Raw genomic sequence first — 15,880 nt, 5'->3', positions numbered from 1 at the left:
AAAATGGCCCAAGCTCCGTCTGGAACCTATCCGGGTCCATCAGGCGCCTGGGGCGGAACCACCTCATCGGTTCCGCCTCCCTGCGGCGGGGTGTGGCGGTTCGAAGGTCAAAGCGAAGGAGGGAGTGATCTGACCATGACAAGGGCTCGATCGCTATATCCCCTATCTCGAGACCACTCAGCCACTGACCAGAGACAAAAACCAGGTCCAGCGTGTTTCCCCCCGTGTGAGTAGGGCGTATATATATATATATATATATATATATATATATATATATATATATATATATATATATATATATATATATAAATATATATACTTACGCCCATACATATAAACTATATTTTTCCAAGTCATGGAATAAAATATCCCAAATTGTCCAAGTTGTGAGTAAAAAAAAAATCCTCCAAGTAGTTGTCATTCTTTGATTCTCTGTCTCGCAGTAAACATGCAATAACATTATAATTGATAATCAATTATCAACATTACCATTCTATCTATGACAGATGCTTCAAATCAGCTGCCTGCTATGCAAAAGTTATAACATTAAATATTTTGTAACATTTGATAATGGCTTACACTGTCAATTCAAGTTTGGAGAAATAATGCCAGGATTGAAAAGGGATTCTGTTCAGTGCCAATATACAAATCTATATATATAAAAGCGAAAACCACTCACACATTAATCATGAAATTTCCAGAACCGTAAAGCCTACAAACTTGAAATTTGCCACGTGTGTTCCTCTTGGCTTCTAGGTGCTCACTAAAAGGATTTTTTGAAATGACCATCAGAGCATTATTATTTCCTATATTATAACACACACTGATGCTAATTAGTTAGACATTCTACTCCCCCTCCCAACTTGAAAATAACTGGAGAGAATGGGATAGCATAGGACAGGCTTCTGAGGAGCAAGACTCATGGATAAAAGGGGCTAGAAAGCTTGAGGGAGAGAAGGGGATAGGATAGGAGAGGTTTATGTGGGCCAAGCCTGAGGGAGAGAAGGGGAGGATCTATGGGGCAAGCCTGAGGAAGAGAAGGGGATAGAGAGGAGAGGCTTCTGTGGGGCTAGCCTGAGGGAGAGAAGGGGAGAGGAGAGGCCAATTGTAACTACTCATTAATTTTCAAACTCTTAAGTGTCGATTTATCAAGCCCGATCACATAGTTTCGTAGCGGAGCATGGATATTCAGCTAGTATATTCAATATTTTCAAAATGTCTGTCTAAACTGAGGATAAACTTAAAATGCTCAACTACTACTGTATATATTAATGAAGCACTGCAATGCTGCTTTCCTTCCAAAGGTCTGATATATGGTGGGACATGTTGGCAATGAAACTTCCTATTTATGTAGAATTATGAATTTCTTTTCCCTGAAGCTTCTTTATATGCAAATGTTTGTTGCTTGCTTAGTGACATCATGGATTAGAAGCCATGGAATGGCAACGGAGAAATCAATTCTATAAACAGAATCTGCTCCTCTCCTCTCTGGGTGATTTTCCATTTAACTGTAAAAAAATTTTTTTTTTTGAAATGTAAATCTCTTTGTTTTCACCCATCCACTCACCTACCAACACAAATTATGTGATAAAGAGTACAGGAGGCTTATTTGGCTCATTCTGTGCAGTAATCATGCATTTCCAAAGATTTGTTGCATGGGAAAATCTACCATCCTTGACTTCAAAATCTGATGGCTCTTCATCATCATCGAAATCAGGAAGTGTGAATGAATTTGCATCAGAAGGTCTTGGTATGCCCAAAATTACAACCACCAAAAAAGAAACCATGCCAGTGGAAATTCCTATTCCTGTAAGGCGTGTTTTGGATAAAATTGACGTGGAACAACTGGAACGAGCCAAGAAGGTAGGCACCAAAAATGTAGCACCTTGCCCTGGAAAAGGACAATAAAGTTTGCAGAACTCTTCACAATAGTATCTAGGTTTGCCTCATAGATTCATGACTATCAATTGCATATTCTCGGACCACAAATCAGTAAGAGTTTTACCATTAGGCAAAATACAATCTGATTCTGGTCATTAATGAAGGGGAAGAAATGGTAAACTCTTAAAACTTTATTGTTACAGTACTATAATCTGCTTTTAAACCACTATCATCACCTTTATACTTTTGGGAAGAGAAGTCGCAAATGTATCTACATCTACATCTCCCAGATACAGAGAAAACATCTTATAGGATTTACTATCTCGGGGGAACATCTGATTTGTCTTGAATACTAGGAAATGCAGTTTGAAGAGAGTAGCATTTGTTGTTCCCCCTCAAATATCCCAGTGTTTTGGTTCTGCCTTGTTGAGCATCTCCAACCACCTCTGAAAGGTAGAAAAAAGGAAAATATTAATTTATTTCACAAATAAATGCTAAAACACCCACATTACACTCTTTCATCATGAAAAATACTATTTATTATTGAATCCCTTCCTGAATGAAAAAAGAAAGCACAATGCCTTCCTCCTGCTAGTAAGCAGAGTCTACGTCCTGTTTTGGGGTATTTTTTTTACAATGCGAGGAGGGGAGAGGAGAGATGCTTCAAGGAAATCTAGAAGCAGAGTTTCTAGTTTCTAGTTATGTTCTTTTTTCCAAGGTAATCATTTCTGAATCTGGAGGTTTTACATTGTTTGATTAATACCTGCAGAAATGGATAGGCATATCTTTTATGAATTTGCTCATTTTAAAATCTAAGAGATTTTCACTATTATTTAACATTTCTTTAAAAATACATTTCTATCCCCATTCTTCATAGGACACAAAGCAGGTAGCATACCAACTAAAGTATTACAGTAAGATCACATTCACACATCTAGAAATTTCCCAGAATTTTAAGAGGAGACTGAAAGAGCTCCAAAACTAAGAAGTGGTTTAGACAGCTGAGTTGGGAATTCCTGTAACAATTCAATACAGTACTTTTCTCTGCAAATATGTTCTGCTCTTACAGGAGATTTCTAAAAAACTCTTTCGCATTCTGGAGAACGTGAATCGAGCTTATGAGCGCTATAAAAAAGATGATGGCATCGATCCAAAATTAGAAAAGGAATATAACACCATATTAACATGGGAGGAGAAAAGCCGTCGATCTCACTTCCTAGATGACATTGATGATGTGCTAAATGTAAACATGGATAAATTACTGGAATTGCGCCTAGTACTGGACTCATTAAAAGAATGCAGTAAGTTCTGTAACACCAACAGTGGGAAGGGATAATCTGGCAAAATTCTATCTCATAGAAAAGTTGTTTTTTTCAAAAGAAAAAGAGTTTTGACAATCTGATCCAATAGATGCTGGATCTGATACTGTAGAAATGAGAATCTACCACTGTTTAATTAGGTATACTTATATAATGCATGTGAAGCAGGGGTGGGTTCTACTTACCTTTACTACCAGTTCGCTTCGTTCGCGTGTGCGCCTTGCCTCTGCGTGCACGCCTTGCTTCTGCGCATGCGCAGAAGCTTCTGCACATGCTCAGATCGCCAATGATGACATCTGGGGCAGTGGGCGGGGCTTCCCACTGGTTATACTTGTTAAAGAAACTTGCGAACTGGTCCGAACCGCGGGCAACCCACCACTGATGTGAAGTCTACGTTTAGCTAACATTTAATAGGAATCTAAATTCTAACACAATGGTCTTAATCTTATATACCTTACATCCCACCAATTGCCCTATCAAAGTAATTGGATCTTCCAGCAATTGAAAGAAAAAGTCATTTTTTTTCCTTGGAAGGATATGCATGCATTTACACACATTCTACTATTAATTTATCAGTTATACCATGTTTTAGTTATTTAATTAAACTTTCATTGGTTTATTTTTAGTTTATCAGCTAGGCTCATTGCATCTATTTACCTCTGTATCCTCATTCTGTGAAAAAGACTTGTGACCTCCTGCCAGCTTCCCCATTTGTGGGAAGCCAGCAGGGAAGGTGATAAATGGTGATCACACGACTCCAGAACACCATGTGAGTTGGTTACCAAGTGCCCAAATTGCAGTCCTATGGCCACAGGGATGCTGCAGTGGCTGCAACTTGAAGGACTGGTCCTAAGTCTCCTTGTTCAGCACTGTTGGAACTTTAAACAGTTGCTGAATGAATATTGTAACCCAAGAAGTGCCTATAATTAGGATAAACTGATTTTTAAAAAATGATCTACTTTCTTATAATAAGCTCAGTGCAATAAATTTTCGATTGCTATCTCTTGGACTTGGAACGCTATAGCTACTTATTATTTGGCAAGATTCTGGGGTCTGCTTAAGTTTTAAATCAAGGACATTTTCCTGTTGGTCTTTCCTTGACAAAGGAAGGGATAGGGGTGGGCAGTGCATAGCCTTCAGCAATTATTTTGTGTCACAGTCACAACACTAACCCTAACCCCCAAATAGAACAAGGTCAATTATAAGAAGACTTGGGACATCCAACCAATATTCTAGCATGCAAAACTATCTTGTGAACCATATTTCGGCTTTATTTGTAACAGGTAAAAAAAAGTCTTGGTTTCATATAAAATAATCTGATATGCCTTAAAAACAGTAAACTGCTGTATTGCTTAATTTAACATTCATAAGTTAACTATTTCCCTACCTACCATGTGATGCTTCTTCCATGAGATAATGTCTAATCTAAACCCATCGTTGTATAAGTAGTCCTCACTTAATGTCCATTTGTTCATTTTAGTTTATATACCACTAGCCATACATTTGCACCGCAAAATAGAACAATTAAAATATAATAATAAAATAATACATTAAGAGCCCCTCTTTGAGGGTGATGGTGGTACAGAAATGTGAAAAATAATTAATTTTTTTTAATGTAAAAAGATAGTGAAAAACAAACATGTAATTGAAAAATTAATCTAACTTTCGTACAGGAGAGGCTTGATTTTAGAGAGATGGTTTCAATCGGATATAATTGATGTGTTAAATTTCCCAGGGAAAGTATTCCAGAATATAGGCTCTTATCAGTGGGAATGCCTGCTATCAAGTAACTGCAAGTTTATTGACTTAAACTTCAGGATAATTTTTCATCCTCCCCCCACTCCCGCGGGTGAGAACTAATGTAGTAGAGAAGTTAAAGATAGTGGACTAGTATTCAGATTTGGTATCCTCACTTATGGAAACTTTCTGGGAGATTCTGAATCAGTAACTGTCTCTTAGCCCAGGCTTCTTCCCCTTCCTCCTAGAAAGGCTCTGGAGCCTGGGGAGATAAAAAAATGGGCCTTCCCCACCCCCCAACCCCGGAGGCCCTCTGGAGGCAGGAAACAGCCTGTTTCCCTACTTCCAATGGGCCCAGAAGGCCCAAAAATCAGTTGGCTGGCGCGCGCATGCGTGCCGGAGCTGAGCTTGCGTGCCCATTGATATGGCTATGCATGCCACCTGTGGCACGTGTGCCATAGGTTCACCATCATGGCTCTATAGAATATTTTCCAAAGGAAGAATTTCAATGTTGAGCCTGGTTTAGCTCAACAGACAGAAGCACTGTAATTTAACACCAGCTGTCTGCAATTAAAGTAAGATCGAATCTCGCCAGGCTCAAGGTCGACTCAGCCTTCCATCCTTTCTAAGGTAGGTAAATTGAGGACCCAGTTTGTGGGGGCAATAAGCTGACTTTGTATAAATATACAAAAGTATGAAGGCTATTGCTTAACGCTCTGTAAGCCGCCCTGAGTCTCCGGAGAAGGGCGGCATATAAATCAAATTTAAAAAAAAAATGTTATTTAAGAAGGATCTTTCTTCCATCCCATTTGAGTTTAAAATTTCTCTCTAGATGGAATCCTGAAAAAAGTTGAATTACAAGAAAAACTAATTCCCAGTGAAGAAATAGTTGAAAAAATGGAGAGGGATCTCTTGAAATTTATTGAAAAAATTGAAGGAAACGTTCAACGTTTGATCAAGCTATTCCAGCCACTCTTTGCAGAGAAAATGAGGGCACGGCGGAAATCAGGTACCTAAAAAAAAGTAGTGGATTCACTAGAAGCCATACTTTTGGCTTAATTACAAAATGTATCTGAGAACCATCACCTGGCAAAGATCAGCCACAAAAGACCCAATGTCAGAAGCAGAATCTATCTCTAAGCCACTGTCAGCATTTGCATATTGCTAGGGAAGATGTACATTTCATTCACTTTTGTGTGACTGATGTCTTTTTAATCACTATACAAATCCCAGTCACCTGGTTCCAGTTTTTATCGTTTGTGCAGTTTTACCAGCTGTGTCCCAAGTCTATTGTTTAGCAGTGTTTGTAAGCTGATTCTGGAGAGCTTTTTCCCCCATTATTATTATTAATATTATCAAATTTCTTTGCCACCCATTTCACAGTTTGAGGCGACTCTGAGCTGCTTTTGTTTTCTAAATATATCTAATAGGGATTCCCTGACCATGTTCTTGTACAATTTATGTTACAGACATAAGTACAATTAGTTGTAATATTCTTCTTGACATATGAGATGATTTATTAATATACTCTTATAGTAATAACATTTAAAAATTTCTGGTCCAATGATCTTTTATCTCTCAATTCAATTTTACATTATTACCGACGCTACTACTATTCCTTTTATTGCTATTGTTATTACTCTTATTATTACCTTTCTACCTCAGGTCAAAAATATACCCTTCTGTTTAAAGCATGGCGAGATAAAGTAGCAGATACACCTCAGGAAGGTGAGCCTTTGACACCCGAACAGATGTTGGATGATGAATCTCTTGCTTTTACTCGTTGTCATGATGTTAACAACATGATACACGAACTAGGGGAATCTTCATTTTTCAACAAAGCAGAAATAGTTGCCCTCAAGTATACTGCAACCATGGTAGGAAACCTTATAAAGGCTTTCAGCCTTCTAGTTAAACAATGCCGCAACCTAAAACTCAAGTGTGACAGTCTAACTATTGTGGAAGGCAGGAAGCAAGATCCTCAGGTTCTAGTCCTACAAAGAGAACTGAGAATGGCCCTGGAGAGAAAGACGGCATTGGAGAAGCAAGTCCAAAGTGCTGAAGAAAGGTGCATGGCACTCCTGGTCACAAATGAAATGATTCAAAAAGAATTGCAGGATGCAAATGAGAAAGCATCATTAGCAGATAACATCACCCTTTCCAAGGTTACTCCAGGTAAATCTCAGACTAAAACACCTGTTGTTGAAAAAGATGTAAAGAGCAAACAAGCTGAGAAACCAAAACTCCCAACAGAACCTAAAAAGAAGCTAACTAGAAAAGGTGAAGGAGAAATCTTGGATGAAAAATGGGAATCTCAAGGAGAGAGTTCAGAAGCATCTCTACTAACTATTTATGGGAGAGAACCAACTCCAACTGGAAGCATCCAGGATATAAAAATTAAACAGAAGAAAGCAGTTTCTGACAAGGGGAAAACAAAGCAACCACCAAAGACTACAGATGAAAAACGTCCACCAATGGATGGAACAGTCATTGAAAGATCACCAGAGGTACTAGGCGAAATGCTCACTAGTCACAAAACATTGGACACAGAATCTGATAGAGTGGTTCCTAAATCCAGTTATGAAAAGCCTATGGAGAGAACTCCATCTACAATGGAACCTTCATCATTAACTGAACCGACTGCAGAAGACATTTCAGGTCAAAGCCTCCAAAAAGATAAAAAAGGAGCTAGGCGCAAGTTATCAATGAAAGGTACTGCAGATAAAGTTGTAGTGACCATGAAAACAAAAAAGATGGTCAAATTCCCAGTTACCAAGGATACACCTACCCAGGACATGCCTAGCCAAGACACAGCTCCCTTATACACAACTGTCCAGGAAATACCTGAAGGTGAATTAACTCAAAGGCCAATAATGACTTCAGAAACCAAGAAGGAACCAGAGACCCTAGATAAAACCCTGACACAAACAGCTGCAGCAGAGCAAACTGAGGAAGCCGTGAAACAGCTAGCAGACAAATCAAAAGATATCCGAGAAAAGAAAGAAACAAAGCGATGGAGTAAATTATTACAACTCCCAAAGCAGGCAGAGAAGTCGGAAGGAGTGAGACCTGGTGTAGCTGTAAAGTTGCAAGAGATTGCCAGGGACATACCTACCTCAGCCAGCCCTACCCAGGAAATACCTACCCTAGACACCTCTATCCAGGACACCCGTATCCAGGATATACCTACACTGGTCACCCCTACCCAGGACACCCCTATCCAGGACACTCCTACCCAGGTTATACTAACCCTGGACACCCCTACACAGGACACCCCTACACAGGACACCCCTACACAGGACACCCCTACACAGGAGATAACTAGAGGTGAATTGACTCAAAGGCCAGCAACGACTTCAGAAACTAAGGAGGAGCCAGCGTCTCAAGATAAAGATCTGACACAAACAGCTGCAGCAAAACAAACTGAGGAAGCCCCGAAACAATTAGCAGAGAAATCAAAAGATATCCGAGAAAAGAAAGAAACAAAGCGGTGGAGTAAATTATTACAACTCCCAAAGCAGGCAGAGAAGTCGGAAGGAGTGAGACATAGTTTAGATGCGAAGTTGCAAGAGACAGCCAGGGACATACCTACCCCAAGCACTCCTACGCAGGACATTCCTGGAGGTGAACTGACTCAAAAGCCAACAACATCTTCAGAAACCAAGGAGGTATCAGAGTCCCAAGGCAAAAACCTGACACAAACAGCTATAATAGAACAAGCTGAGGAAGCCCCGAAACAATTAGCAGAGAAATCAAAAGATATTCGAGAAAAGAAAGAAACAAAGCGATGGGGCAAAGCATTACACGTCCCAAAGCAGGCAGAGAAGTTGGAAGGAGTAAGACATAGTGTAGATATGAAGTTGCAAGAGACTGCCAGGGACATTCCTACCCCAAGCATTCCTACCCCAGACACCCCTACCCCAGACACCCCTACCCCAGACACCCCTACCCCAGACACCCCTACCCAGGACATTCCTGGAGGTGAACTGACTCAAAAGCCAACAACAACTTCAGAAACCAAGGAGGAGCCAGAATCCCAAAATAAAGACCTGATACAAACAGCTATAGCAGAACAAATTGAGGAACCCCCGAAACAATTAGCAGAGAAATCAAAAGATATCCGAGAAAAGAAAGAAACAAAGCGATGGGGTAAAGCATTACAACTCCCAAAAAAGGCAGAGAAAACTGAAGGAGTAAGACATGGTGTAGATGCAAAGTTGCAAGAGACAGCCAGGGACATACCTACCCCAAGCATTCCTACCCCAAGTATTCCTACCCCAGACACCCCTACCCAGGACATTCCTGGAGGTGAACTGACTCAAAAGCCAACAACAACTTCAGAAACCAAGGAGGAGCCAGAATCCCAAGATAAAGACTTGATACAAACAGCTATAGCAGAACAAATTGAGGAAGCCCCGAAACAATTAGCAGAGAAATCAAAAGATATCCGAGAAAAGAAAGAAACGAAACGATGGACTAAAGCATTACAACTCCCAAAGCAGGCAGAGAAAACTGAAGGAGTGATTCATGGTTTAAATATGAAGTTGCAAGAGATTGCCAGGGAGAAGGATGGTATGATAGATATAGAGACTATCAAACATATTTTTGAAGAATTAGAGCCATCATATAAAGACACTGCAGCAGCACCAGTGACTGGAGGCCGCCATGCAGACAAGCCTGCCAAAATAAAAAAGTCCACATTGCCTCCTGATACAGCTGAACAAGCATATACTACAAAAGAAAAAAGGAGAGTCTCAAGAGTTGAAGAAACTGCTCTCCGTGAATTTCAAGAAGCCACTCTTGCTTGTTTAGAGGACAAGCTAGAAAAGTTAAAGAAAGGTCCTCCAGGCAGTGGAAAAGTATCAGTTCAATTTCAACCCACAGATCAACAAGCTCAACAATTATTTAAGGCAATACAGGACAAAGTGGAAGAATGCTTCTTGATAAAGCAGAAGTCCCTTACTCATCTGGAGGAAGATAAACAGTTTTCGCAAAGCATGGAAAAGTTGGAAGATAAAAGTGGAGAAGAAATAACCAAAATTCCTTCATCTACTCATGTCACCCCTACTCAGGACATATCTACCCAAGACACATCTCCACAGGACATACCCACTCAGATCCTGCCTCCACCTCCACAGGACATACCCACTCAGGTCCTGCTTCCACCTCCTCAGGACATACCCACTCAGGTCCTGCCTCCACCTCAACAGGACAAACCCACTCAGGTCCTGCCTCCACCTCAACAGGACAAACCCACTCAGGTCCTGCCTCCACCTCAACAGGACAAACCCACTCAGGTCCTGCCTCCACCTCAACAGGACAAACCCGCTCAGGTCCTGCCTCCACCTCAACAGGGCAAACCCGCTCAGGTCCTGCCTCCACCTCAACAGGACAAACCCGCTCAGGTCCTGCCTCCACCTCAACAGGACAAACCCGCTCAGGTCCTGCCTCCACCTCAACAGGACAAACCCGCTCAGGTCCTGCCTCCACCTCAACAGGACAAACCCGCTCAGGTCCTGCCTCCACCTCAACAGGACAAACCCGCTCAGGTCCTGCCTCCACCTCCACAGGACAAACCCGCTCAGGTCCTGCCTCCACCTCCACAGGACATACCCACTCAGGTCCTGCCTCCACCTCCACAGGACAAACCTCCCTTGGCCCCACTTCCCCAGGAAATACCCACCCTGGCCACACCTCCCAAGGATATATCCACTCTGATCCCATCACCATCTCCCCAGGATATACCCCCCCTGGTTATACCTCTTCAGGACATACCTCCCCTGGTTCCATCCCCATTTCCCCAGGACATACCCCCCCTGGTCCCACCTCCCCAGGAGATGCCCACTTTGTTCCCACCTCCCCAGGATATACCCACCCTCATCCTGTCCTCACCTCTCCAGGATATACCCACTCTGGTTCCACCTCCACCTCCACAGGACATACCTCTCCTGGTCCCACCTCCCACCCTATTCCCACCACCTCAGGAGATACCCCCCCTGTTTCCACCTCCTCTGGAGATACCCCCCCTGGTCCTGCCTCCCCTGGAGAAACCCTCCCTGATCCTGCCTCCCCTGGAGATACCCCCCCTGGTCCTGCCTCCCCTGGAGATACCTCCCCAGATCCTGCCTCCCCTGGGGTTACCCCCCCTGGTCCTGCCTCCCCTGGAGATACCCACCATGGTCCCATCTCCCCTGGTGATACCCACCATGGTCCCGCCTCCCCTGGAGATACCCAGCCTGGTCCCGCCTCCCCTGGAGAGATCAATCCTGGCCCTCCCTCCCCAGGATATACCACCCCTGGTCCCACGTCCCTTGGAGATACCCCCCCAGATCATACCCACCCTGGTCCCACCTCCACCTCCTCAGGACATACGTCCTCTGGTCCCACCTCCCCAGGAGATACCCACCCTGGTCTCACTTCCCCAGGACATATCCTCCCTGGTCCTACCTCCACCTCCACAGGAGATATCCCCCCTGGTCCCACCTCCACCTCCGCAGGAGATACCCAGCCTGGTCCCACCTCCCCAGATCATACCCCCCATGGTTTTGCCTCCACCTCCGCAGGAGATACCCACCCTGGTCCCACCTCCCCAGAAGATACCCAGCTTGGTCCCACCTCCTCTGGAGAGATCTACCCTGGCCCAGCCTCCACCTCCGCAGGAGATACCCACCCTGATCCCGTCTCCCCAGGTCATACCCACCCTGGTCCCACCTCCTCAGGAGATACCCAGCTTGGTCCCACCTCCTCTGGAGAGATCTACCCTGGCCCAGCCTCCACCTCCGCAGGAGATACCCACCCTGATCCCGTCTCCCCAGGTCATACCCACCCTGGTCCCACCTCCCCAGAAGATACCCAGCTTGGTCCCACCTCCTCTGGAGAGATCTACCCTGGCCCAGCCTCCACCTCCGCAGGAGATACCCACCCTGATCCCGTCTCCCCAGGTCATACCCACCCTAGTCCCACCTCCTCAGGAGATACCCAGCTTGGTCCCGCCTCCCCTGGAGAGATCTACCCTTGCCCAGCCTCTACCTCTGCAGGAGATACCCCCCCTGATCCCGTCTCCCCAGGTCATACCCACCCTAGTCCTACCTCCTCAGGAGATACCCAGCTTGGTCCCGCCTCCCCTGGAGAGATCTACCCTTGCCCAGCCTCCACCTCTGCAGGAGATACCCCCCCTGATCCCGTCTCCCCAGGTCATACCCACCCTAGTCCTACCTCCTCAGGAGATACCCAGCTTGGTCCCACCTCCTCTGGAGAGATCTACCCTTGCCCAGCCTCCACCTCTGCAGGAGATACCCACCCTGATCCCGTCTCCCCAGGTCATACCCACCCTAGTCCCACCTCCCCCAGGCATACCCATCCTGGTCACCCCTCCTGAGGACATGCCTATCTTGGTCCTGCCTCCCCAGAAGGTACCCATTCTGGTCCCACTTCCCCAGGACAAAGAATTGTTCTTTCCACCGGATGTCCGCCTACCTAAATGGCAAGAGAAGAAAGAAGACCTGGCCAAGGCTTTACCTCTCACAAAAGAGGAGCAATCTCTGGAACGTGTGCCTGATGAAGGTGATGAGCAGGTCAAGGAACTGAAGCAGGAAGCTGAAGAACAAGACAAGAAGAAAATAATTATACCAATTTCTGAGGAGCGACCAAAGACTGTCGACAAAGGAAAAGAGCTATCCCCAAAAGTGAGCCATTTGGAACAGAAGAGCTTGCAGGAGTTAAATATTAAGAGGGAGCTTTGGTACCAGCAACTTCAAAAGGAGCTACTGACAGAGAAGGAACGAATGCAAGAAGAGCAGTTACGGATACAGGGGGAATGTCAGAAAATAGAAAAGGCCAAAGAGAATCTGGTACAATGGCAGGGGTTGTTTCAGAAACAGCAGGAGGAGTGGAAGCAGAAGCAGGAGCAACACAAGGAGCAGGAGCATCTCTGGCAGATGCAGCTTGAGCACTGGCGGCGCCTGCAGCAGCAAAACGATCATTATCAGCAGTACTGGGCTGAGCAACGAGAGAAGCAGAAGGAGCAGCAGTGCAGGTTGCAGGAGGAGGTCAGACAGCTGCAACAACAGTACAAGCAGCATGTGATACTCCAAGGGGAGCAGGCCAAAGAACAGTGGTTCTGGAACCAGTTGAAGGAAGAGCACAGAAAGCAGCAGGAGATCTGGAAAGAGGAGGATAAGGAGTATGAGATTAAGAGAAGGCAGTGGCAGCAACAACAGGCAAAGCACGAGGGACAGATGGAAACCCTGAGGCAAGCCCATCTGCAGCAAGAAGAACAGTATAAACAGTGGCAAAAAGAGCAGCAGAAGAAGCAACAAGAGCTCGAACACACTTGGGAGAAGCGCTGGCAGCAGCAACTGCAAAGCTGGCAGCAGGAGATGCAAAAACAACCAGATCAAGAGAGCAGAGATCAGGAGCAGAAGAGCAAGGTGCCGGAGAAGCAGAGACTGATACCGAAGGAACATAAGCCCTTGAGTCCCAAATTGAAAGTAGTGGAAAGCTCTGTTTTGGATATATTTGTTAAGCCATGTAAAATGCCACCCGTTACTAAGGAGAAAATAATTTCTACCACTCCTCAGACCACTCCCTCTTCTAGTATTGCATTAAAGGAAGATTACTCTGAATTAGAAACTACATGGTTCCCTAAAATGTTCACCAAAATAGAAGAGCTTCCTACATACGGCATCCCAGAGAAGCGCTACTGGATAAATGTGGAAGCACAGAGGAAAAACCTGAAGCTGTTGCGGGAAGCTTTTCAGAGGGCTGGTATTTCACCAGATCTATACAATGATACTAAAGAAACTATCAAGCAAGCATTACACAGCAACGTGGAGAGGCTAGCTTTGCTCTTTCGCAAATACAAGTCTTTCTACAATCTCCACGAAGTCAGGTAAGATCAAACATCAAATATGAAGCTAAATACTGGTATTTGCAACTAAGAGACACATTTTATTAGATTAAAGCATGATAGATAGTTTTTAAACCCACTAATTTATAAATGAAGAGTTAAAAGCAAACCTATATTTTTAATCACCGTAGGTATAAAAGACCGATAAAGTATTTTCCAAGAGAAGCAAAGTTGCAGTGTAGGAATGATTATTACTCTATGCATAACATGCACTGCTGCAACGTATTTGTCAATTTTGTATTATAATTGTGTTGTAATATTCCATGGTAAAACACAGTACAGCAGTCTTAAGAAATAATCGATCCATATTCATAAATTTGGCAACTTGACTTGTCAAAAGAAGGATCCATGCTTTAGAATATTGGCAAGAGAAGGTCCCTTATATCAAATCATTTTATTAATCTACCTAGTTTAATATGATCTGCACTGTTTTCCAAAATTTCAAGCTGGAATTTTTCCTGGTTTTACTGTAAAGACCATGGATTAAAACTACAGTATGACCTTCTGGATGTAGGATAGAGGCTGTACCATCAAGCTGCATCCTGTTGCTTCATCTTAGAAATATGGCAAACATTCTATATAGAATTGTATGGACTATCCTTTGCAATTGGGTTTGAGAAGACTGAGGCAGGTTCTAGCAGCTCTCCTGTAATCTATGGCCAGAGATGGCACATATGCAACATATAGTACTGCTCGGCTTAAAGATCACCAAGCATTGCCTAATTGATTTCTGGAATATAAGAAGAAACATCACAGCATCAGAAGCAGAGGTGGTATTCAGCAGGTTCTGACCAGTTGTGGAGAACCGGTAGCGGAAATTTTGAGTAGTTCGGAGAACCGGTAAATACCATCTCTGACTGGTCCCACCCCCATCTATTCTCTGTCTCCCGAGTCCCAGCTGATTGGGAGGAAATGGGGATTTTGCAGTAACTTTCCCCTGGAGTGGGGAGGGAATGGAGATTTTACAGTATTCTTCCCCTGCCACGCCCACCAAGCCATGCCCACCAAGCAATGCCATGCCTACCAAGCCACACCCACAGAACCAGTAGTAAAACTTTTTGAATCCCACCACTGATCAGAAGTGTAATACTCCAAATTAGTTCATGCAAATAACTCACTGGTAATGAGCAATCTAATCTACCATAAAGATTCTTATCTAGTCAAGTAACTTCTGCAAAGTCAAACCAAAGAACCAAGCTAATGTGTGAACTGTCAGAAAATCATGATTGTTGAATACTGAGCCTCTAAAAACCTCACCGACCATCAGGCTAGTTATTAGTGTCTGACTCTAGTATCAGAACTAAGTCAAATAAACCAGTTATCCCAGATTGTGAATCAATTTCACAATTTCACAGGTAGGTAGGACAAAATCAACTACCATAGATAGGCCCCTTTCTATGGGGACTATAGTAGGTTGACCGTAATGGAAAGATCAGTTGTTCTTGCAACTTTATTTCCTCATCCCATTTAATGCTGGGAATGAACTGCTATAAACTCATAATTTATATGTTAATTTGAACCAGGTGTTCATTTTTAACCATCAGTCAGATCTATCTGTCATTGCCAGTCATTCAAGCTGTTGCCTCTGATTTTACTTTGGGAGTAGTGTTGCCTCAAGTTTATGAACTGTCTTCTCCCTGTGCACTCTGCTGATAACTCCTGCCACCCAAAAATGATATTTTTTAGAAGTTTAAGAAATAGCTTTAAGTTATCAAGAATGCCTTTCACCTTTGGCACTACCTCTTCAAGGGTGCTAGATATCTCATTGAGATATGAATGAATGATGGGACTTACAAAATCGTGATTTTGAATTACATATCCAAACACTCATGTCTCTACTTGAATAAAAAGGTAAATGCCAAAAGGTGTAAGGAACGAAAGATCAATTGGTATTTGATAAAATGATGCAAAAAAACAAAAAAACAAAAATCAAAGTAGAATGCTTGGTTTGAATATATAAAGGATCTGAGTTTCTTCCACATAGTTGGATACACAACATTTTTTTATTAAAATAAATAAAGTTAATAAAAAGTAG

At 43.3% G+C, this 15,880-nt stretch overlaps 1 protein-coding gene across 1 annotated transcript in view; it reads left to right on the top strand.

The window, feature by feature from the left end:
* The first annotated feature begins 304 nt into the window (after positions 1-304).
* Positions 305-15,880, top strand: part of LOC117663101 (uncharacterized) — a 34,931-nt gene continuing 19,355 nt past the window's right edge. Inside the window, exons 1-4 of the mRNA XM_087885149.1 lie at positions 305-1,863; positions 2,951-3,182; positions 5,770-5,946; positions 6,603-13,827. Coding sequence (XP_087741275.1) covers positions 1,633-1,863; positions 2,951-3,182; positions 5,770-5,946; positions 6,603-13,827 — 7,865 coding nt within the window. The 5' untranslated portion in view covers positions 305-1,632. The remainder of the gene's footprint in view (positions 1,864-2,950; positions 3,183-5,769; positions 5,947-6,602; positions 13,828-15,880) is intronic.

Source organism: Pantherophis guttatus, chromosome 2, assembly GCF_059756535.1.
Source record: "Pantherophis guttatus breed Tessera chromosome 2, ASM5975653v1, whole genome shotgun sequence".
NCBI classification, from domain to species: Eukaryota; Metazoa; Chordata; class Lepidosauria; order Squamata; family Colubridae; genus Pantherophis; species Pantherophis guttatus.
This window is presented reverse-complemented; position numbering and strand designations above follow the sequence as displayed.